A 24309-nucleotide genomic window follows, 5' to 3' on the forward strand; every position below is an offset into this window, starting at 1 on the left:
GTTTGAATCCAGAGCCCACAGTCTTTTCTACTCATTGGAGAAGTCCCCATTATACTTCAGGGCAAAGCCTAGACTCACCTTCCTCAGGAAACTTTCCTGTGCCTCCCAAAACTGGTTCAGAGCCCTCTCCTGCCTCTGGAGCATATCCCTCAAAGGTGTATTTATTTATTGTCTATTTTCTCATATGTCCACTTTAGACTATAGGGTCTATGAGGCAGGAGTCCTCTCCCATCTTCCCATTATATTACGTGGTTACTATTTTCAAGTTGAGGAAAGCATCCTATCTATACTAGGCAGATGAGGAAATGGTGGCTTGGGGATTTGCATAATATTGCACAGCCACTCTATCAGAGCCAGGGGTAAGAACAAGGCTTCAACTCCAGCCCTAGGCTTCTTCCCCTGGAACAAACTGCCTTAGCAAAACTCTTTTCAAGTAATTCAGGGCAGATGTTAGAGTTCATAGAACTCTAGAATTACAAGAGACCACAATGATGACTGAGATCCATGTTCGCATTTTAGGGATTAGGCCCAGAAAGGGACTACCAGGTTGTGGAGCCAGTTAGTAGAAAGACAGATGGAAGTAATGATGTCATAGAGAACGAGCTTGCAATTAGAAGACCTAGAATTTAATTCCTTCTCTGACACTTAGTTCTCATTGGCTGACCTTGATAATGTCTTAACTGTCATTGTCCTTGGCCTATATGCAAGGAATAACTTCTTCTTCTTCTCCTTTTGTTTTGGTTTAAACTGCTACATTTATTCCATTTGGAATAATAAATAGTCTCATCTGCTCCTTACAGCTGCAGACCTCTCTAACCCCAACCATCTTTCCTGGTTTCCCTTCTTGCCTTCCCACACCCTCTCAGCTACTTTCTGTTTTCCTCGTAACTGCCAAGGCAGCCGAGCAGCGTTGCGTGTCTCTGTTCCAGCTGTGCTCCACACACCTAACTAAGGCCATTTCCTGGCTGCCATGGTGAAACACCACTACAATTGCTAAAATATTAATCGCTCCCTTTGTGAAAAAACAAAACAGAACACAGTGAGTCTTCTTGTGGTAAATTAAAATGGTCAGAGAGACAAAAATAATGAAATGGAGGAAATAAAAGCAAAACCATATTTGAAAACATGTTTCAGAGTTAAAGCAAAGGACACCCTTATTTTGCCCATCAAAACACTGTGACCTCACAGTGGGAAGTGCAGTTACCTATGATTGAGATTCACCCTTTCCGTCACCAAGATGAGATGGACAAAAAGGAGCCCTGGTGACTTTGCCTGCCCTGCTCCTCTCCTGGGCTCACCGGGGGAGAGGAGGAGGGAAAGGCAGAATAGATCAGAAAACAAAGGTAAACTGCATGGATAAAGGACCTCGGTGCTTCCTGTGGCTAAAAATGCACGTAACTTGTTGGTGGAGGGGGCCTGAGGATGCTGAAGAAAAATCAGGATAGATTGAAATGCTAAGAAATGTTGTTTCATCATTTGTCCATCCCTTAATTAAAGCACTTGCACTGTGTGTTTTAATTATCTGCTTCCTCAACCGTATTTTCTCATTGTCATCACTGGATCTCTAGTCCTTGCATGATGCTATGGTACTATGTTCAGCTATATTTTCTAAAGAAATGGAATAATAACTGGAAAGGGGAGGAGTAGAGAATAGAAACTGATGCTTCACATTCGCAGGATAGTGAACGTTAGTGTTTTTATTCCTTTTATGACCATGGGAGTACAAAGGGCTGGGGACATCTTAGGAGGAAAGAGAGTGCTAGGTCTTTGCCCAAAACATCCCCCAACCATACACAGAAGAGTCGTGAATCCTCCAGGGCAGACTTTCCCACCCTGCAGGTCAGGACCAATTCAGGTGCAGTTTGCCAATAATTCCCCGTGGCTGCAGGGCGTGTGCCGGACTTCTCAGGAATCCTGGGCCTTTCCCAAACCTCTTTATTCACTCGCCAAAGTAGCCTGGCTGCTCTCACTCTGAAGTTCCCAAACTGAGCCCAGTTTTTTATGCTCGCTCTTCTTCCTTTCTATTTTGGCTCTTGAAACTCACTTTCGCTACTGTGTATGCTAAGATTCTTCTTCCAACTCAGGAAACTTTTCTGATCCTAAATCTTTCAGCTCTGCCTCCTTCTGCCTCCCCATTTCACTTTCCACCCTCCTCACTCCTGGTGCACGAAGCTGTCTGCATCCGTACTTCTGGGCATGCTTTGCTCATTTGCATATAGGTTGTTGTTGGTTGTGGTGGTGGTGGGGAAATGGACTTGAGTGTCATTCAACAGGCATAGCTGTAGAGAACTCTTATTGTACCCCTCCCCAAGTTCTCCCCCTGCTTTCCACTTCACTGAACCTCTTCCCAGGTACTGCTCAGCATCAAACCTACTTACAGCTCATTTTGTAGTAAAAGTGGTGGCAAGGCTGTGACAAGTGCTGCCAGGAGCCCAGATTTTTTCTGGGCTATGAGCAGGCACACAGTGAATGTGACATACAAGGAAGCCATTGTAGTTATACAAATCGGTTGCTGTGGAATGTGCTGAAAGTGAGAAACATAGTTTAATTGTGGATTTTATTGTAAGTGTGATACTTGTCAGAAAGGCCCAGGAAGCTGACATGAAGCTCCCAGCTCAGGGAGAGGAAAGAAAAGCAGCTGAAACAGCTCTAGGAGTTCCAAAGGTGGACACTCTCAGGTCTCCTGCCCCCCTTTCCCTTCACTCAGTTTCCGTCTGGGGCACATCTAAACATTTGCAAATTCACAGTCGTAATCAGTCATCCGGCACATTATGAACTTCCACTGGCGATCCCTGTGGGGAGAGGCAGGAAGCCAATGTCAGTGAGAAAAGACACCATGGGAGGAACCCCTGTGATTGCCTCCATGTCATTGCAAAGAGTCCTATTTAAAATAGGTTATCCATTTGCACGTTGATTTTTGTCTTGTACTGAGTACTTACCATGTGCTAGGCTCCATGCTACGCCCTGTGTGTTTCTTTTCAGAAAACATTATCACAGAGAAATGGAATGAAGGGAAACAACTCTAAACCCCTATGAGTGAGAAAGGAAATATCTAACATTCTTGCATAAGAAATTGAATTGCATATTTGGTGTAAGTATCAGGATAGGAGCATAGTACACAGGATTGCTCAAATTAAAAAAAAATGTGGTATGGATACATTTCAAGCAATGTTCTTTGCTAAAGGCAAGCCTGCATTCCTCATTCATCCATTTAACAAAGATTGATTGTCCACTCTGCATGGCACTTCTCTCGTCTGATAATGTTTAATAGTAAGAGTCACTTCTATTTCGTGAACACCTCCAATATTATCCCACATGGCACTAGATGTTTGTGCCATGTTTGTATAAGAATCCTCAAAACAAATCATAGTATCAGTGAAGAAACAGGTTCAGAGAGGATAAGTGACTTGCTTTAATGTAATATGAGATTGGGTGATGATTTGAGAGGCTTCCCAATTTTATCACCCTCAACTCTTGCTCTTTTTTTTATACCACCTACCTAACTAGGAAACCCATAGTTTCCAAGACTGTGGCACCCTTTGCACTGTCCTGATGAACAAAATGTAAGCATTATTCCATATTTGATCATGCAAATCCTTCCAAAGCACAGTGGGATCATTTAGCCTTAAAATTATCCTTCTCCCTTTTCAATCTGCAAGGCCCCTTCCCTAGTTTCCATCTATCCAAAGCACCAAGATGAAAAAGGCTTCTACCACCCTTTGAATTGGAAAGCAGGATTGACCGCTCTCAGTTCTGGGAGGTAGCTTTTCCTGGCACCTATGAACACACTGATCAAGCAAACTAAGACAGGCTTTATAATTCTGAGACTGCTGGTCCAGGTTTTTTGTTTAGGACAATTGAGTGTAGGGTCTCCCAGAAGGAGTTTTTGAGGGCCTGGGTGGCCAACTACTTATTTGTATTTGCTCCTGTGATTTTTGTCAGTTGAGCACATGACCCGTTTTACATGGGTATTAGCAAATCGTTGACATGTGTGTTTATCAAATGAATTTCATTGCTGCAAGCAGGTCTGTGTGATACCAAGAGATATAGATAAATAAAATCTTATGGCTAGACACTCACACTATTTTTCAGATGTTGAACAGAATTCAGACTTGGTCCAAAAAGGCTTTGCTAGGACTTAACAAGCCTCAGTCTCTCATTTCTCTCCAGAACGGTGATTCTCAACCAAGGGCATTATGACCGCCAGAGATATTTGTCAATGTCAGGAGACATTTGATTGACAATTAGGGGTGGTGCTACTAACATCTAGTGGGTAGATACCAAAGATGTAGCTAAACATCTACAATGCACAGGACAGACCCCTCAACAAAGAATTATCTACCCCAAAAGTCAGTAGTGCCAAGGTTGAGAGACTCCATTTCAGAAGGAAACCACTATGACTTGCAGATGGAGGGTGTACTGGTTTGAAACTGTTATATACTCCAGAAAAGCCATGATCTTTTCCCTAATCCAGTCTTGTGGGACAGGCCTACTGTTTAGGATGGGACCTTTTGGTCAGGTTGTTTCTATGGCGCTGTGACCCACTCAAATATGGTTGCTAACTTTTGGTGAGGTGGTTTCCATGGAGATATATCTCTGCCCATTCAATGTGGGTCTTAATCTGCTTACTGAATGTCCTTTAAGAGGGAACCATTTTGGAAAAAACTCAGACCTGATACAGACAGAGACATTTGAAGATGCAGAAAGAAAATGCCTTTGTGAGGCTGTTTGAAACCAGAAGCCAAACAACCAGCAGGCCCCAGCCATGTGCCTTCCAGGCTAAAAGAGGTTCTGGAGGGGCGGGCCGCGGTGGCTCAGCGGGCAAAGTGCTTGCCTGCTATGCCGGAGGACCTCGGTTCGATTCCCGGCCCCAGCCCATGTAACAAAAACGGAGAAACAGAATACAATAAAAAACAAGAAAATGTTTAAAAATGTTTCCCTTTCTTCCTTCCTTCCTTCCTTCTCTCTGTCTTTCCTTTAAAAAAAAAAAAAAAAAAAAAAAGAGGTTCTGGATACATCAGCCTTTCTTGAGTCGAGGTATAATTCTCTGGATGCCTTAATGTGTAACTTATTAAATCCCCTTTATAAAAGCCATTCCATTTCTGGTATATTGCATTTTGGCAGCATTTAGCAAACTAAAACAGAGGGAAAGCCTCTGCCAGTGTCCTGCATTGACAATATTTTTCAAGGCAGTGGAGTTAGTTTAGTATCTTGCAGCACAGCTAAAGAAACCAAAGTTATGGATCTTTTAGTCACTGATTATCAGTGACAGTAGCAGAATTGCGTGAGCATAATTCATTTTAACAAACTCAATGATGTAATCCCTCAATTTTCTAGAATTCTGTGTAATCCACATAACTGAAAATTTCCAAATCAGCTGGAATTAGGCATTTTAACTGCCCCAATACCTTTTTATTTTGTCAGAATTTGAGATGGTATTCTTTACTGAATTCTTTCCTTTCTTCTTAAACAGGGAATATCAAACAAATTTTCTTATAGACTTGGAGACCTCATTAGGAATATTGAGGATCCTTCTATACTTTTTCCAGTTATTGGCCTCTGGGGCTAAATAATACTGGGCTTCTATGTTCTTTGAGTTCTTGAGTCTTCAATTTTCTTTCTTTTTGTGAATGTATTTTTAAATGTCATATGTCATTCATCTATTTCTTCTCATTGATGAAGTGAGTTTCATTCTATCTTCCCTGTTCCTTTACTAATTAACTGCTTCTAAAAAATAGATAATCAAGCTAGTTAAACATGTACTAAAAATAAATATAAGTAACATGTGATACCTGAGGGATTCTCTTCTGTGCAAACATATGGGATTTTAGTTCATGGAGCTTGAAGCACATAACTTGTCTTTTCAGAACTACTTAATAGATTAGTTTTTTTTAAAAAAATTATGGGCTATATTAAATAATAAAATAATTGAGTGAGATACTGATTCATTTGAAAATATAAATAAACACAAAAGATAAGTGACACTTAAATTCTTTGTATTCCTTATCTATTGAGTTAGTGTAAATTTTACTGGGCTTGCAAATCATGTATCTATAATTTTCAGGAATTCATTTGCTGTGTAACTATCTAATAAAATAGGTTGAACTAGTCTTTTGACACCAAATTTATCCACACCTCTATACCACTAGGGAGAAGAATTCTTGGTTTCTTTTTTTTTATTGTTTTGCTTTATTTTGATATATTTGAAATAGAGTCAGGGAACTGATGGTGAGGAAAAGGCAATATTGTTTCTTTAGATTATTTAAATTGCCCTCTTTACCTTCTAAATATTGTTGGTAAGTTTTGTGTGTTCCTTCTCTCCAGTCTTCTCCCCCTGTTTTCTGTCTGTTTTCCCACAGCCCAAAGCAGAGGTTATATAGGAGGACAGAGTTGATACGAGTCCAGTTTGACAGTGGGTACTTCAACTATTCTTAGCTTTACTGCTTTAGAACACTTTTTTTCCTTTTATTTTTTTCTGGAGCGATACGAATGTTCTAAAAATGATCCTAGTGATGAATACACAACTATGTGATGAAATTGTGAGTCATTGATTGTATAATATGGTTGGACTGCATGTGTGTGAATATTTCTCAATAAAAGTATTTAAAAAAAAAAGAATTGAGGGAAAAAGATTAGAATGTCATGGCAATAGGAAGTTTAGAATTCTCTGCTCTGGAGCAAGTCTGAAGGCCATTTTTATCTCCACGTAAGCTGCTCCATGGGGTAAACTCACGAGAAGCTCACTTCCCAGGGAGTCCCATTGTCCAGCCAACACTCTTGCTACTCACAGACTAAGTAGGAAAGTAAAATAGGGAAAACCCCACATCAAAATTCCTGAAGTCCCAATCCATGGGTGGAGTTAGTTTCTGGCCTCTGTAAGCCTTAGCTCAGGGGGAGGGCTCACCTTTCCACTGCAGAGAAAGTGGTTGCTGCTCCTCGAATATAGTGATCGTAATTGTAGGAAATCATGTCCATATCCTCACCATAGTGCCCTGGATATTCTGTTGTCAGCCTGGTGAAGAGAAGAAAGGGTTAGAGGAAAATGATAAAGTAAGTCATTAACGCAGGGAGTAAGCAGGAGAAGAGACAGAGTCTGGACATCTTAGGAGAACCAAACTGGGGTTAGATGACCTCCATCAAATCACTTCAAGCTGCAAAAAGACAGACAGCTCTTCCCTATTCTCATCTTCTCTTTTTTTGCCATTAAACTATACACCGGAAAAGACATAGGTAACTCCTTAGGCTTGAGAAAAAATCAACTAATATCAATATTAGTCCCCTTTAATTCACATCAAATTAAGCAATGTTTTCAAACTGTGGATTGTGACTCAGTAGTGGATTATGAAATCAATTTAATTGGTTATGACCAGCTTCAAAAAAGAAGAAATAAAGTAGAATGAAAAACATCAGAGAACATACAATAAGGATAAGTTTTTGTGAGTATATAGGCGTATGTAAAAATTGTGCTTTAAATATGTAGGTATGTATATACAGTATGTTTGTATTGCATGAATAGTTTAATCTATATTCCTTACTGAGTCATTATAAAAAAAGTGTCTACAAATACTTAACTAAAATGTAGACTTCGAAATGGGATTTATTTCTCTGGCCCTAAAAGAGTTCATGGTACACAATAAGTATTTGCTGAATAAATAAATGGCCTTGGGAGAGTGAATTGATCTCAGTTTTCTGATCTATGGAGGAATGGAAGCTATCTTAGAGGTTGGTTATTGGAGCTAATATGTGTGATATACTGGTACATGCCAAGTGCTGAATCGTTAGAAGCTATCCGGTTTCTTCTTTCGCCCCCTTTTTCTCCTCCCCATCCCCCCAGGATTAAGTCAGTGCTAGGCTTTCCTATGTTTAGGTTCAATATGTTCCAGTCTGAAATAAATCTAGTTCTGTCTAAAATCACATGGTTCTAATAAGGGTTCAGCTCTGGGGATCTTCGGGACCAAATTAGTTTTTCATGTATAAAATGGGGCCCAAAGTTTTTATCTATACACCCAAAGCTTCTCAGGATACAACTAGCTCATGGGTGTCTGTAATTTCATCTGATCTGTGTTGCCAGATCATTGTTTATTGATAATGGAAAGAGCTTCCTCTTAGCAGATTGAATGACCTTTTTGTTATTGTAAGGACTGGCATGAAATCTTGGAAAAATGGATTTTTGAATGGAATTCCAGGCTCCTAGGAGGATCTCAGTCTGAAATGCAGCAAGATCAAAGGGTAGGTTCCTCAGTTCCCTGGAGAACCAGTTAGCCAGAGTTAGCCAGAGCCTTGGACTGAAACCTCTCTCCTGATTCATAATCATTCTTTCCTTGTCATGTAGTCTCTATTATTCTCTGCTTTTTTCTCTTCATAAGACATAATTATGGTCTATTATGGTGCCAAGCCCAACCCAGAATAAATTGCATATATTTTTGCTTAATGTGGTCATGAAGGGAATAAGGCCCTGCTAATTCAGAAAACCATTTTGTGCCTCATAAAAGACCCAGAACCAGATCTTCCTCTTTCTAATGAAAAGAAAAGTCAGTTAAATGCCATAGAATTGGACCTAATAGGGCCTCACTTGGATCCCACTGATGTGTGATCCATGAGGATTCTAACAAAGGCTAGATTAAAATTTACGCAGAGAAGAAAGAGAGGTTTGTTCAGAACATAAATAACACAAATTAGGATTACAAAAGGAGTTGTTTTCCCTATTTCAGAGAACACAAAACATTTTCCAGAACTTTCAAAACGTTCTTTGGAGACTGTAAAGGAAAAAAAAAAAGCGAAGTAAAAAACATTTCAATTTCTGCTAAGGCTGAATTGACACATAGCAATAACGCATTAGGCTAAATCTAATCACCGAGCCTATTTGAAAATAATCAGGCTAGATTTGTAATTTTTACATTTCCACCGACCACTCTCATCTTCCTTCATGAAAAGGAAGCTAACTTAGCTATCTAAGTTAGCTACTTAGATAGCTAAACACATTTGGAATAAAATCAGAAAGACTTTCATTTGTTTAAAACATTAAGCTTAAAACTTCAAAGGGAGAAAGAGTTACCTAATGCTTTCTTTAACTAGCATTGTACATTTTCGGTGGTGACCAAACACAAGCTTCCTATCTAACTGGGAAATTTGTGCTGGGAAGCTTCTCTGGAGGGACTGCTGTCCAGCATGCTTCTAGAACATCCTGGAGAAAATATGGCACCTGCTCACTGGTGCATTTCCATCTTGGTCCCAGCCAGGTTTTTGTTTGTTTGCTTGTTTTGTTTATGCGGTTTTTGTTTCATTTCATTTTTGTTACAAAACTGTGAGGTTAAGTTTAGACTCTTACAAAATCCTGACTTAAGGGAATGGGGAAGGAGGTTGGCTATAGATGGAAATCACCCATCTTGTGAAACCAAAAATACAGGGGGAGAAATGGCCCCATCTGCTATTAGAAAGTGAGCCCCCTAAACGCCATCCAGAGTGGGAGCTGCTGCTGCAATATGGCCCAGGAAGCTGCATCTGAGATGCGTTTCCATTTAAGCCTTGACGACATCACAAAAACATTTCTAATAAATAAAAGCCTCTAGTAATAGCTCCTCAGAGAGAAAAGAGAATTTAAGCATTGAGAACCAGACACTGGGATGAGGGCATAGGGACTTGCCAGGGAACTAGAGAAAACTGCAAGGAAGCAGAATGATCATGAATTCATGACTTTGGCTTGGGGCTCTGAGAGGGCAGGCGGTTCCAGCTTCCTTGAGGATTACAAGGTCACTTCAGGCAGCTTTTTGGCAAAGCTTACTTCATACTGGGCATTGCCATGCATTCTTACACCAATTAAAACAATCAAAGAAGTCTTCAGTTTGGCAAGATGAAAGGAAGGGCAGTTCAGGAAGGCGCCTTTATTCAATTTATTGAAATGAGTGTATTATTCAAGCTCTTCTATCCTGAGATTTATGCTATATTAATCCCTTTTCAAAAAACCACTTGCATGTATATGTGAGTGTGTGTGTGCATGTGTGTGTGTGTGTGTGTGTGTGTGTGTGTGTTCCTCCTTCCAATTTTGAATGAGGGACTGTTGGGATGCAATTTCTTCTCCACATACCTTTTTCTGCTTCCTGCAGGTAAGACAGACAGATAAGTAGACAGTTATTCCAAAGATGAAAATTGTACAATTTTTTTGTGCCAGATGAGGTTGAATGAGATGGAGATAATTTAATTAATCTATTGATTATGAGTGAATAAAATCCATTCAAACTGAAAGAATTTTGAGCATTGATATAGGATTTTCTCATTTGACATTTTAAAGCACAGAAATCACCAACAGATCCAACTTGACTCACAATGAATGCCTGCTGACCTATACGGTGTCACAGACTGCGTTTCCAATAGAGGTTGAACAGCTGAGCCCAGACACGTGCTATCACAAACATTTTAAAAAGGGAGCTAGAGATATATTTTAGTAACATAGGAGGCCAATGTTACACACTGTCAGAAGTTTGCTTGAGGACTGATTAGGTTTTTTATTTTTTTTTGGCATGGACAGGCACCGGGAAGTGAACCCAGGTCTCCATCATGGCAGGCGAGAACTCTGACACTGTGCCATCGTGATGAGGTTTTTAATCATTAAAGGAAAGGGATTGGAAGCTCTTCCTTAACAGGACTTGACTCATGGATTGTGTGAAAAGCTATCCCTCTTAGACCATGTGATCACTAAGTGGTTGAACTTAAAGCCAAAGGTCACAGCACTGGGATCTGTTTGCTGCATCTGTCTGATGTAGCAGTAATTAGGACAATTGATTGTTTGGAGACATTTGGAGGCTCCACATTGCAGGACATATCTCCTACTTTTGCACATGAACAACTGGAGCTTTGTCTCTAGGCGGTTCTCAATATTCCAAATCAGCAAGTGTCATGGCCTCAATTTTGTCCCACTTTATGGGGATACCAGAGAAACACACAGCACAGACTCTGTATGTGCTGATTTGAAAGGCTGTATGTACCCTAGAAAAGCCATGTTTTAATCCCATCCCATTTTGTAAAAGCAGCCGTTTCTTCTAATCCCTATTCAGTACTGTATGTTTGAAACTGGAATTAGATCATCTTCCTGGAGATGTGACTCAATCAAGACCGGTTTGGGTGGGTCTTGATTAGTTTATTGGAATCCTATAAAAGAGGAAACATTTTGGAGAAAGCTAGAGATTCAGAGAGAGCAGAGAATGCTGCAGCACCATGAAGCAGAGTCCACCAGCCAGTAACCTTTGGAGATGAAGAAAGAAAATGCCTCCTAGGGAGCTTCATGAAACAGGAAGCCAGGAGAGGAAGCTAGCGATGATGCCATGTTTGCCACGTGCTCTTCCAGCCAAGAGAGAAACTCTGACTGTGTTTGCCATATGCCTTCTCATTTGAGAGAGAAACCCTGAGCTTCATCGGCCTTCTTGAACCAAGGTATCTTTCTCTGGATGCCTTTGATTGGACATTTCTGTGGGCTTGTTTTAATTGGGACCTTTTCTCAGCCTTAGAACTATGAACTGGCAACTTATTAAATTCCCCTTTTAAAAAGCCATTCTGTTCCTCATATATTGCATTCTGGCAGCTAGCAAACTATAACACCCTACTATAAAAACTACAAGAAAAATCCTTGGTTTATTGGTGTTAGCAATAAACCATAATGGGATACCCAAGGAAACCATACTTCAGGTTTTTGCCAAAATAAGAATAAAACTAACATATGTTCTAATCCATTCTTTAGAAATCAACTCAAGTTGAAACTACATTTTAGAGAAGTTGTTTCTGGCAAATCCAGTCTTTAATTCTGATATCTTTGCTATCCAGTTAGTATCTTGTCTTAAACCACCTCTTCCAATGCCCTATTATTTTTCAGTACTGCGTGGAGGTTTATTTAAAATCAATGACCGTGTAGCATTGTTGTTTTATGATGATCATTAATGTGTTGAGCTCTTTAAGAGATCATGTGGTACATGGATATATATCATATTTAATAAATAAGATATGCACCTTTTATGATCCAGTTCAGCAAAGGGCATGGAAGAGAAAATCAACGTTTGTAGAATAGAGGTCTCCATTCTATACCCAGTTAAATACAGGATGTCCTTTTATGCTAGGCAAATCATTGAGAAGTGTGCTGGTTTGAAGGATGTATGTCCCCTAGAAAAGCCATGTTTTCATCTAAATCCCATTTCATAAAGGCAGAATAATCCCTATTCAATACAGTATGTTTGAAAATGTAATCAGATCATCTCCCTGGAGATGTGATTAAATCAAGAATGGTTGTTAAACTGGATTAGGTGACGACATGTCTCCACCCATTTGGGTGGGTCTTGATAAGTTTCTGGAGTCCTATAAAAGAGGAAATATTCTGGAGAAAGAAGATTCAGAGAGAACAAAGCAGAACGACATAGCCATGAGAAGCAGAGCCCACCACCAGCGACCTTTGGAGATGAAGAAGGAAAATGCCTCCCGGGGAGCTTCATGAAACAGGAAGCCAGGAGAAGAAGCTAGCAGATGATGCCATGTTTGCCATATGCCTTTCCAGGTGAGAGAGGAACCCTGACTGTGTTCGCCATGTACCTTCTCACTTAAGAGAGAGAGACCTTGAACTTCATCAGCCTTCTTGAACCAAGGTATTTTTCCCTGGATGCCTTTGATGGGGCTATAGACTTGCTTTAACTGGAACATTTCCTCAGTCTTAGAACTGTAAACTAGCAACTTATTAAATTCCTTTTTTTAAAAGCCATTCTGTTTCTGGTACATTGCATTCTGGCAGCTAGGAAACTAGAACAAGAAGTTTCTTAAATAAACACAGTTTGTGACCACTCTAGCATGATGCCTTTGTAGGTATGATGATGAGAATATTTCAGTTTAGATGACTTTGTCAATGGCCTGGCATATCCAATAGGTATTGCATCAGATCCTGTTCAAATTAGCTTTATAAAGAAAGGGAAAACCAAACCCAAATACAGTTATGTATAAAAGAAGCCACTCACTAAGGAACAGCAACCTTGGCTTTTTCCCCAAAGAGCTGGGAAAATTGGCCAAGTGGGACTAAATGACAAGAACCTTAAAATGCCCTTCTCTGTAGAGAAAGGCCAAACCCTAAAGGTGTGGAATGTTCATGTTTGTTCTCTTGTGGCTTTTGGGATTTATATTTCCAACAGTTGAAATTTGTATCACAGCACAGGGCAACATAGTACCAAGGATATTTGTGGCTTAAATTAGAAAAGGAAAGTCCCTGAACATTTCTGAGTTTCTAGTGCACTGTCCAAACTCAGAGCTGGTCAGTCAGGACATTCATTTTGACTTATGCTGTCTTTCATCAGCCATATTCCATGGTTGCCCTGGGCTCACTCACTGATGGGGACAACTCTACCTCCAACACTTCCCCTCCAACTACATTAGCTGCTTTCTTCTCTGTTTTTCTGTAGGTACATTCTGATATCTAATGCCTCATCTTTATAGGTCTTATTTTCTCACCTAGAATGGAAGATGGCTCCATACTGTGCAAATAGCATGGGATTTGGAGGCAGATAGACCTGTTTGAGCCAAGCTTGTAACTTTGAATGAATCACAACTTCTGAGTATTAGTTCCCTCATCTGTGTAATAGTATCATAACGGTGTACGAAGAGTAAATGAGCTAACACATATAAAGCAAAAAAGCATAGTACCTGGCACATAGTGTTTGCCCCCCAATAATTATATATAATAATTATATATATAATTGTTAGCAGCATCATCATTATTAGTGACTCAACCAAAAGCTATGAACTGACTGTTTGACTAATTGATTAAATGAATTAATGAATGGAGGAATCAATGATTGCTTCTAGAACCCAATAAAGGGGAGTAGACTAGATGGAATAAAGCAGCAAACCTGGTCTTTAATGGAGTGGCTTACTCAGTTTTATGCTGTTAGTTGGGCCTGGTCTTGAATTAGTCAATGCTAATTCAAGTAATGTGCAATACCTGCCACATCTCTGAAATTTCTGCTTTCAAAGTTTGAGCACAGGAGGAAGCATCACCCATAGGCAGGCAGCAAATACGTGACCAAATCATAATTATGGCATAGTCGATGGGACTGCTACTCTAACTGATGAAAGGGATGATTTGTTTTGCTCAAGCTCAGAGGTGCTGACTTCCGCCAGGATGTGTACTTTTTGTGTATTGTGAAATGCAAGGACACGCTTGTTAGTTGGGCATAGAAACATCTAAAGCCAATGCATGTGACTTTAAAATGTAACATCTAGTCTTATATTCCCTAAGCATGGGTGGCCCCAGGCCTCTAGGAAGAGCAGACAGTTGGTCAGGAGTGGGGGTGATGGACACCATACCAGATGGACGAGCAAGGGCATTCCTGTTGCTTCCAAGACCTCCCCAGGGAGCTGGCGTGCATGCAGTCCCTACCTGTCTTTTCTTAAAAGCTGAACAAGGTGAGTTGGAGGTAAAGATTACCCCTTGATTGAGTACTTCGGGGTGGGGGTGGGGTGGAAGAAGAGAAGGATGCTCTGATAAACTTATTTATTGTTGTTAACCAGAGCTATCTAGGAATTCAGGGAAAAAAAACCATTCTCTGCCTTATGCACTGAGCACAAAGAAGAGGGGAGTTAGGCTGTGGAGAATGCAAAGTCTGAGTCATAGAATCTCAGGGCTGAAGGGAAACTTAAAGGTCAACTAAGTTGATTCTGCAGAAGGACATTATGTTTTTGTTCGAAAAGTAGTATCTGATGAACCTCACGAAAGGTCATGGATCTGGAGAAGAAGCATTTAGAAAAGAAAATAGGTGCTCAATTCAAAACCATCAGTTCCTCAGACACGTAGTCTCTGGACAGCCTCAGTACGCCGATGGGTGTGCAACAGCTGGAGAGTCTCCTCTCCCCGCTGCCCCCCTCCAAAGTACTCAATCAAAGGCTCATCTTTAGAGAGCAGGGAATTATTACCAGCAGTCTTTGAGGGGCTGCGGCTACTTCAGTGGCATGTGTTTGTGGTTTGCAGACCACCGATCTAAGAATTCAAATTCTCCCTAGGTAAATAAATATGCGTAAAATTTACATATTTATCCAACCCATGAGAACCATTTAGTTAACAGCATGTCTGTATCTATTAGGAATTCTCTTTCTTGCCAGAGTTCAGTGATGCTAGAATATTTAACAAGAAACTCCCAAACTGAACCATGACCAGCACCATGGTCGCCACCAAACAAATAAATCCCATGCTCACTGGGGAGTTGGTTGGATGATCTGTTGTTTCCTACATGGAGTGGTGATGCTTCTGAATACCTAAATGTTTGCAAGTGCAGATGCTAGCAGCTCACTTAGCTATTTCAAAGCAGCATCGGGCTTGGTGCTGCAGAATGTCCTTCAGAGTGGGAAGGGAAAAATGTTATCCCCATCCACATGTGACCAGTAATTCAGGCAAATTAAAGTGATACAGGGGAAGCTTTTGGATAGGAGGTGATCAGTAGATTCACTGTGGGAAGGTGTGGACAATTTCTTCCCAGTCCATAGGGCTTTTAAAAGGATCAAATAAAAGAATGCATGTAAAAGAAGTCTTTATCAACTACAACCTATCATTGTGTCAATGTCAGGTTTCACCACAGTTACCATTGCTAGGGGGCTGCAACATACAGTTATTCATTCGACGAATTTATTAAGGGGCCTACTTTGTGAACAGGCATTGTGCTGAGATGCTGAAGAAATGAGACTTAATTTATGCCATAGAGACTTCCATCAGTTTGGAAAGACATATAACATAGTGTCATGACTCAGACAATTTAAAGATGCCACTAAAGCGTCTAGACATACCAGTAGGAGAGTGAGTCATGCACTGTGCACCATGGTGCAAACTGCAAGCTCATTTTATTGCTTCTAAAAGTTTTCCTTTGACAAAGTGCCAATTCCTTTGACAAAGTGCCTCCACACAATGGGAAACAGGAGCCATCCAAAGTGAACCTACTATAGAGGGACTCACTTCAAAGTCGAGCTGTCATGTTGTTCTGAGTTAATTCTCTTCTTTTTTCCCCTGCCGCTATGGTTCTACTAACCATTTGTGGCACAACCATATGAGTGTGGGGTGTGAAAACTGGGGCTGGAGTGGGGTTGGGGAATATCACTGCAGACCAAGACTGGGGCAGATTTTGCCGCTACTCACTGGAAATCATACTGTCTCGGGCAACTTGAGAAAAGCTGCTATGCTCTATTTGTCTATTTGTCAGGTTTTCATTGCTGCATATATAGCTTCATGTTCATTAAATTTTTAACCTAGTTTTTTGTGGGCTGTATGAAAGTGAACTCCAGAAGTCATTTCTCAAGTGCATAAGAGGTAGGACATGCAGCATTTGCAAGGAAGTGGGAGGAGCCTAGGACCAGCCATCAGCAGGTAACTCTAAGTGTGGGCATCAGTAGAAGACTAGACCTTGGGTCTTTCAGGTGTCAGCATCCACATAAACAGGTTACGCCTCAAGCAGTATGTTTAGGTTGGTTTCACAGCTCACAGATGTGCTTAGAATATGGGGAGCTGGGAAAGATTTAGATGTTTCCCCCTTTATCCCACCCTTTCCTCCATTCAACCCCACCTCTGCTGTTTGGCAACTTTTCTAAAATCTGTGAGCCTCGGATTCTCACGTGCCTTATCCATGAAAGCCTTGGGCCCTAAGTCCACTCCATGTTGCCATTCTGTGTGGCCAGGAGCAAGGAGTGGTGTGGCCCACAGGTGTGGCCTTTCCCGTTCATTGGCAGAGAGGACTCATGATGATGAGGAATGCAGTTTTCCCAGTCCGTTTCTCCTGTGTCTGGGGAGGACTGAGTCAGTACACCTCCTGACACGCTGTCCAAATGGGCATGTTTCTGGTTCCTCTGTATAACCTTTCCCACTCACAGATTCTGTTTCCTGACAGGCAACCTGACCTCCAACTGGGTTGAGCCTGGGCAGTCAGCCTTTGAAAGGTCAAGGAGAAGGCTGGGTCCCTATTGTAGCTGGGAGGGTGAGGGGACACTGTCTACAAATGGGCCAGCTCTGCGTGCTCACAGCCAATGCATGTTAAGGTTTAAATGCCAGATGTATTTTACCTTGTGTAGTGCTCACAACAAAACTGCAAAGTAGCCTGACGTTATTCATTCATGGAACAACTGTTTCCAAGTGTCTACTATGTGTCTGGCATTATTTAGGGGGCATGGAATATATTAATACAAAAATCTCTGCTTGGCAGAGCTTGTAATCTGGGGCAGAGGTCGGGGGTCGGGGGGAGATCAGAAACACTTTATAAGTGACTTAGTTACATTTTCTGGCCCACTTCCCTTTATTCTGGACTTCCTTTCCCCAAAATAATTAATCCAACTGTTCATTCAATAGTTATCAAGCATCCACCATGTTTCAAAACCTGTGCTGAGCACCAGATGCAAAGAGCAATAAGGCCCTATCCTTAGGAGAGCAGGAAACACATACAGACAGTTCAGATGCAGAGTGTGTTAAGTGCTGTGGCAGAGGTATCTACGGGGGGCAGGGAAAAGGGCCACCCACAGCTAGTCCTCCCACTGCCCCTGTGCTGCCTATCCTTCCCACTGGAGCCTGCTCTGGACTGACTTCCTTCTTCCACTCCTCGCTCTCCTGACACACCTCTCTTAGCCCCTCAGAGTGCCCAACCTTGATGTGTTCCTTCGGAGTCTAAAGCAGAGTTTTGCTAATGTGGTAAATGGATTATCTAACAGGGTATCAGTTTGTAGATTTCTCTTTCAGTTAATTTATTTACATTTTAAGTGGCTTTTAATGCCTTGCAACCACAGAAGGCGGGAAGGGCCATTCTGTTAGCAGACTGGAGAAGGGAAGATGGGAGAACCTAAGGTTCTCAGGACACAGCTCGCAGTCTCCCACCTACTTCTCTCTTGCCTTGGATTGACACATCCTAGAAACCTTCATCTTCTCTTTGGAAACAGATCTGGGCATCCAGAACTTTGAAAAAAGTATCTTTGGAGTCAAGAAATTTTTAGGTCTCAAATGACACCATCAAAGACCTTCTAGTCCTGTGGATTTTAGCTAGTGGTCCAGGGGCTCCTGGCGGGCAGCCATGGAAGAAGACTCCTGAAATTCTCTGCAAACTTTTGTGTGAATATGCTCAAGTATATTTTTTTCTGCAGGTAATGTTGATAGTTTTCATCAGAGTTTTAAAAATCTTAAAAATCCCAGCGTGAATTAATTTTAATCTAACATGCTCCTAGTCATAATCCATTCCTGTGGATGTGGGCCCATTGACCTTTTGAACATCTTATTTTTAGTTAAGGTGTGGCCAACGGAGTCAGTTTGGGCTTTAATCTGGACTACTTTACAGAATGAAATCCAGATACTGAAGGGAAATAACCATAGGAAGCAAGAAGCTGAAAGTCAATGGAACCCAGAAGAGAAAGGAGAAGATGCCACCAAAAGCCAAGGACCAAGGGTTGCTGGTAGCCAGCCCCAGAGCATCACAGTCTTTGGGGAGAAAGCATTGCCTTCCTGCCACCTCAATTTTAGACTTCTTCCAGCCTCAAAACCCTGAGCCAATAAAGTCCTATTTTTTAAGCCAACCTGTTATAGATTGTTTTAGCACCTAGGAAACTAAAATACCCAGAAAATGTGGCCATTGTTTTAAGTGATAAATCTGAGACTCCTTAAAGAAATAAAGTGACTTGTTATTTGCGGTGGAATGGGGGAATACAAAGGGTTCAATGTCAAGACCTGGACTCAAGTTTATTTTTTTTTTTTTTTTTTTTTTTTTTTTTTTAAAGGAAGGAAAGACAGAGAAGGAAGGAAGGATGGAAGGAAGGAAGGGAGGAAGAAAGGGAAACATCTTTAAACATTTTCTTGTTTTTTATTATATTTTGTTTGTTTGTTTGTTTTTTACATGGGCTGGGGCCGGGAATCGAACCGGGGTCCTCCGGCATGGCAGGCAAGCACTCTTGCCCGCTGAGCCACCGCGGCCCGCCCGGGACTCAAGTTTCTTGTTGCCCAAACTATAATCCTTCCAGTATACTCCACCATGTAAATCTTTAGGTCTGCTTTGATTCAGGAGCTCTCACAATTCTATCATTCACCCTAACCGTGCCTGCTCATGTGCTGTGGTCAAATAAGAGCTGCTTTATGGAAGCCTCTTTGAAGAGCTGGAGAAGTCCCTGCTCCATCTCTCATATTAACTGACTTTGAACTCTGAGTTTACCCTTGGTTACTGCTTTAAAAAAAAAAAGTTACATTTTTGGAGCTGCCTGTCCCTGGAGACATTGTGCCCCACTTCAGCATCTGTGCAGTAACACTATTTAATTGCAGAGAATAAGCATAACCCACAAGGCTGCTCTTCTAAGTATCACATTGTGGAGAGATAAATCATTTGAGTAAGGCAAACTTGAAATGTTGAAACTTTTGGTTTCGTTTGTCCAAGGCAAAAAAGACTGGCTTGTTCACAGACAGAAGGACTTAGGACAAGTTTTGCTGTCAACACTAGGTATAAGTTACCAGGGTTAAGAAATATATACATACTCTCTTGGCCAATTAGAATGCTAAGTCCGGGGATATCTGGCATGAGCAATGAGCAATGGGGGGGGGGGGGGGGGAGGGACGAACACAAATTCCAAGCATGGAATTAGAAATTGATCTAGAAAACAGCAGCCTATTTTTTTCTTTGCTATCTATAATTATGTACCATGGGTGACATTTTGACCTGTGACAGGTTTGGTTTATCCCTTTCCCCCCTTGTTAGGGGGAGAAAAAAAAGGGTTCCAAAGTAAACTATGGTAAGAAGTTAGCATGGTAGTGGCAAAAGAGCATTGTAACAGGAGTCAGTAGACCTCAGCTCCAGACTTGACACTCCATTAAATAGCTGGGAAACTTTGGACACATCACTTCTTTGCTCTATTTTTCTGTTTCCTTTTCTGAGAAAAAGATGTGCTAGCATTGGTTTGGGGAACTGTTAAAACCCCTCCTAGTGTGAAAATTCATTCATTCATTCATTCACTTACTCACTTATTCACCTCTTCTAGATGCTTAGTTGCTGCATCCCAAACTGGTAACAGCTCAGGTCTCTCTGAAGGCAAAGACATGAACCAGAATGCCCCACATGCCCTCCCCTCCAGCCCTGGAAGTTGTGAGAGGTTGTGGGTGGCTGCCAGACTCACCAGCAGGAATACGGGCACCTCTTGCTGTAACGACAGCAATAAAATTGCCACTCCCGATCCAGCACTGACTCGAAGTAGCGGCTCTGGAACCCTGCCACCAGTCCATTGTTGGAGCACGTCTGGTACCTGCAGACCAGATAATAACCCCAAAGAACTTAAAGACATTGATGCACAAATGGACCCTTTCCTAAGACCCAGCTTTCCACAATTACTGAATCATGCCACTATTTCTTTGGCTCTAGATTTATTACATTTTTACATAAATAATGAAGATTTTATTATGTTAGTAGAAATGATACATGATCATCATTAAAATTTGAGCAATTCAGAATCCTTGAAATGTAGAAAATTTGGGAAACAATGTTTCAGCTGTATTTCTATGACTATATAATTAGGTGGAAGAATGCATAAAGGAATGAATATAGAGACATCTGAAAGTTTACAAATGCAGGATTGTATTAGTCACTACATTAAAAAAAAAAGAGAGAGAACATAATTCATTTTACTTGAATTTGAGATAAAAAGAAACTACAGAGAAACAGAACGGATTGATGCACTTCAAATAAATGTTTCTCCTGCTCAAGATCAGAGCCTGGGAAATCAAGTACAAGATGTTCATTCAGTCTAACTTCTATTGAACTCCTTGTGGGTGCTGTGATTTGTCCAAGGCTACCTGGTGATGCAGTGGGAAAGACAGGACACAGCCCCAACTGTGCACTACTTACCCAGAAATCTTTCTACCACCCCCTTGATCATGTGTTCTGTGTGGTCAGGGTTTGTTTTGCTCAGAATGCACCGGGGGTCCTGGCATATCGGGTCAGTCCTTACAAAGTCGTAAGGAGCCAAATGGCGACGGTTTCTTTACCTGTTCTAGCTCTTCAGTCCTTATTCTCCACAGACCCTCCTGGAGCCACAGGAATTTTCACAGTCTCGTTCTCCCTATGCTGCTGCTGGTCTAGGAATCAGCAGCTGCACCTTTGCAGAATCTTCCTACTAGCCTGATCTCTCTCCCTGATCCCACAGCATTTCTGCCAATTGTAGACTCTTTTCTTCCTTTGCTCAGTCTCCAGCTCTATTTTCTCCCATTTCTACCCCTAAACCTGACCAGTACCTTAAGTCTTGCCCCTTTTGCTGTGATGACAGGGATCCTGTTTGCCTGGCCACAGTGGGTTCCCATCTCACTCCAAGTGAGGTCTCTCACAAGCCCTTTCAAAACAGGTCTGTGGCTACCTCACTTTCTCCACATGTCCTACCACCCCTGTCATTGACCATGCCCCACTTAGCAGGGCAGGAAGCTAAGTGGCACTACCTGAGGGCAATATGCCCCTGTTTTCCAAGTAACAATAAGTTTGCAGAAATTAACAAGGATAAGAAAAGACTAAGTACCATGTGCTGACCTGTGAGAGAAGCTCTGCTGATGCAAAATTGGAAGTAACACCGTCAGCAACCGGATTTCATTTTATTCTTTTTAATTGCTGTAACTGAGCTTATGAACAAAACTAAATCTTCAATATTTTGCTGCCTCTGGTCCTGCCCCTTGCTCTGCCGTTGCTCACATCTCATCAGAAGGATTACCATTTTGGGAAAAGCCCAGCACATTTCAGGAGCCACATGATTGGAATGGACTGCTAGGGACATGGTACCATGGAAAGGTGGATTTAAGTGAGTAATCTATCCTAATTCTTAGCAATGTGGGTAAGTGGTAACTTCAATATAACCCTCTGGGAGTCCTAAACAAAGCCTGTATGTGTCCAAAGAGAGGAAAGGCTGTGAACTGGTGCTCACCACGACCTTCCCTCTCAATGTCACTAATACGCTGTCTTCTTCTGAAACAGAGCCCTCTGAGAAGTGAGCTGAGAGGTGGTTTCCCTGGAGCTGTTTTTCTATTGTTTTGGTTTGTCCACCACAGGGGACAGGGTTCCCATGGTGGTAAGTTCCCCGGAGTACAAATAAATGGAATAAGATAAGCTGGCCTGTTTCACGGGGTACCAGTTCTGAAGGCAATCCAAGTTCCACGAATTCCCCGCCGGCTGTCAGCCAGGCAGCCCGCCCCATGGCCCCGTTTGGGAATTGTGTGTGTCACCTTCTCACACGCCACCTCAGATAACACTGTCCTGTGAAGATTATTTGGACATCTACAGGCCCAGAGCCTAGGAGCATATGGTGAAAATTAGATAGCCCAACACAGTCCCCTTTCCCCAGTTTTGGTCCCACTGCTTTCCCATTTTAGTAGCATGAGTCTGCTCAAGGAGTTTGTTAGTACGTGTGCCCAACCGCAGTGAAACCTGTCCTTCTGGAGCTGAATCTCTGTAGGGGGACATTTTCACACCCATGTGGGGGACAGTACAGCAAAGTGGTAAAGAGCATTAGCTCTGCAGCCAGATTGCAGCATGCTTCAGAATCCTGGCTCTACTACTGTATCATTTTGGGCAGACTTTTTAACCTCTAATGCCCTCGGTTTCTTTATCTGTAAAATGGACATAATAATAGCATATACTATTAAAGTTATTGTAAAGACCAAATAAGATGATGCATATAAAATGTCCAGAATAGGGTTTTTTCAATGCTGCAATGCTTAATAAGTTGTTTACTATCATCTTCATACTTTCTATTTAGTCCATATGACAATTGTGAGTATAATCTGTGAAAGTTACTTTTGACTCCCTAGTCTCCCATCAGTAAAACAAACCTGGTGGGCTACTCTGTATTCCTTGAACTGCTCTTTTCCTGCAACAAAGCTCATTGCAGTGGCCTGTCTTAGCTGCTGATACCCACCAGCTTTGTAGCACAGTTACTTTTCTATGTGTTATCACTCCAGTGCACAGTGAAGTCTTTAAGGGAGAGGATCATTTAATCTTCCTCTTTGTGAGCCCCACGATGCCTGACACCTGTGCTCAGCAAATGCTTCGTGGAAGAGTGAATGCACAAATGACCAGTCAGGCCATCTTCTGTTATCAGAGCAAAAAATTGGGGGTATGTTCTAGTTTGCCGGCTGCTGGAATGCAATATACCAGAAACAGAATGGCTTTTTAAAAAGGGAAATTTAATAAATTGCAAGTTTACAATTTTTAGGCCAGGGAAATGTCCCAATTAAGGCAAGTCTACAGAAATGCCAGATCTAAGGCATCCAGGGAATGGTTTAAGAAGGCCAGTGAGGTTCAGGATTTCTCTCTCAGCTGAAAGGGCACATGGTGAACATGGTGATGGCTCCTAGTTTCTTCTCCAGGCCTCCTGCATCATGCAGCTCCCCAGGGGCATTCTACTTCTTTATCGCCAAAGGTCGCTGGCTGGTGGACTCTGTGGTCCTCTCGTCATTCTTGTGACTATGTTCTGTGGCTCTCCCGTCGTTCTCTTCATTCCCCCATCATTCTCCTCATTCTCCCATCGTTCTGAAGCTTGCTCCGAAATGTGTCTTCTTTTATAGGATTCCAGTTAAATAATCAAGATGGACACGTGTCTCTACCACATAGAATGGGTGGAGACACGTGTCCATCTAATCAAGTTTAATACCCACACTTGACTGAGTCACATCTCCATGGAGATAATCTAATCACGTTTCCAGCCTATAGTGCTGAATAGGATTAGAAGAAACCGTTGCTCACACAAGATTAGGATTAAAACATGGCTTTTCTAGGGTACATAAGTCCTTTCAAACCAGCATAGGGTTTCATTTGTACAGGGTAGAAAATGAAAGCTGTGGTTATTCCTCTCACCTTTTATCACTCTTTTAAAAAGCACCTCATTTAACAAGCTCACCTGAACATTCACCATGTGCTGCAGGAATGTAAACTCAGGGTTCAGGAGTCAAGGAGGTTAGAGGGGTGAAGGCAGCCTTACTGAAGTTACTCAAATTCAATTAAAAAAAAAAAAGGTGGTGGTCAAAAGACATACCTGAAGCTCTGATCCACTTTACTGTGCCTGGCTTTTGCTTCTAAATAATTTAATGAAAAAAAGTTTCCTGGTGAATTGTGAACTGGCAGAGATTCCTAGGACCTTTTCCTTAGAGCGTGAGGGCATTTATATGCTGATTCTGAGGCTCTCTCCTCTCCTTTTGTGAAGACATAGCTTCCTTTCTCACCATCCCCTTCAGGCTGGAGATTCAATTTCAGTTTTACAAACTGAAATCATTAGCCCTGCCCCACCTGACAGCAGGCACTTTCCAGAAGGAGAATCACA

At 41.6% G+C, this 24309-nt stretch overlaps 1 protein-coding gene across 1 annotated transcript in view; it reads right to left on the reverse strand.

Moving 5' to 3' along the window:
• Positions 1-1679: 1679 nt before the first annotated feature.
• Positions 1680-24309, reverse strand: part of DPT (dermatopontin) — a 31691-nt gene continuing 9061 nt past the window's right edge. Inside the window, exons 2-4 of the mRNA XM_077156898.1 lie at positions 20134-20259; positions 6905-7012; positions 1680-2792 (exon numbers count right to left, since the gene is read on the reverse strand). Of these exons, the coding sequence (XP_077013013.1) occupies positions 2726-2792; positions 6905-7012; positions 20134-20259 (301 nt within the window). The 3' untranslated portion in view covers positions 1680-2725. The remainder of the gene's footprint in view (positions 2793-6904; positions 7013-20133; positions 20260-24309) is intronic.

The sequence above is a fragment of the Tamandua tetradactyla genome, chromosome 4 (assembly GCF_023851605.1).
Source record: "Tamandua tetradactyla isolate mTamTet1 chromosome 4, mTamTet1.pri, whole genome shotgun sequence".
Classification (NCBI taxonomy): Eukaryota; Metazoa; Chordata; class Mammalia; order Pilosa; family Myrmecophagidae; genus Tamandua; species Tamandua tetradactyla.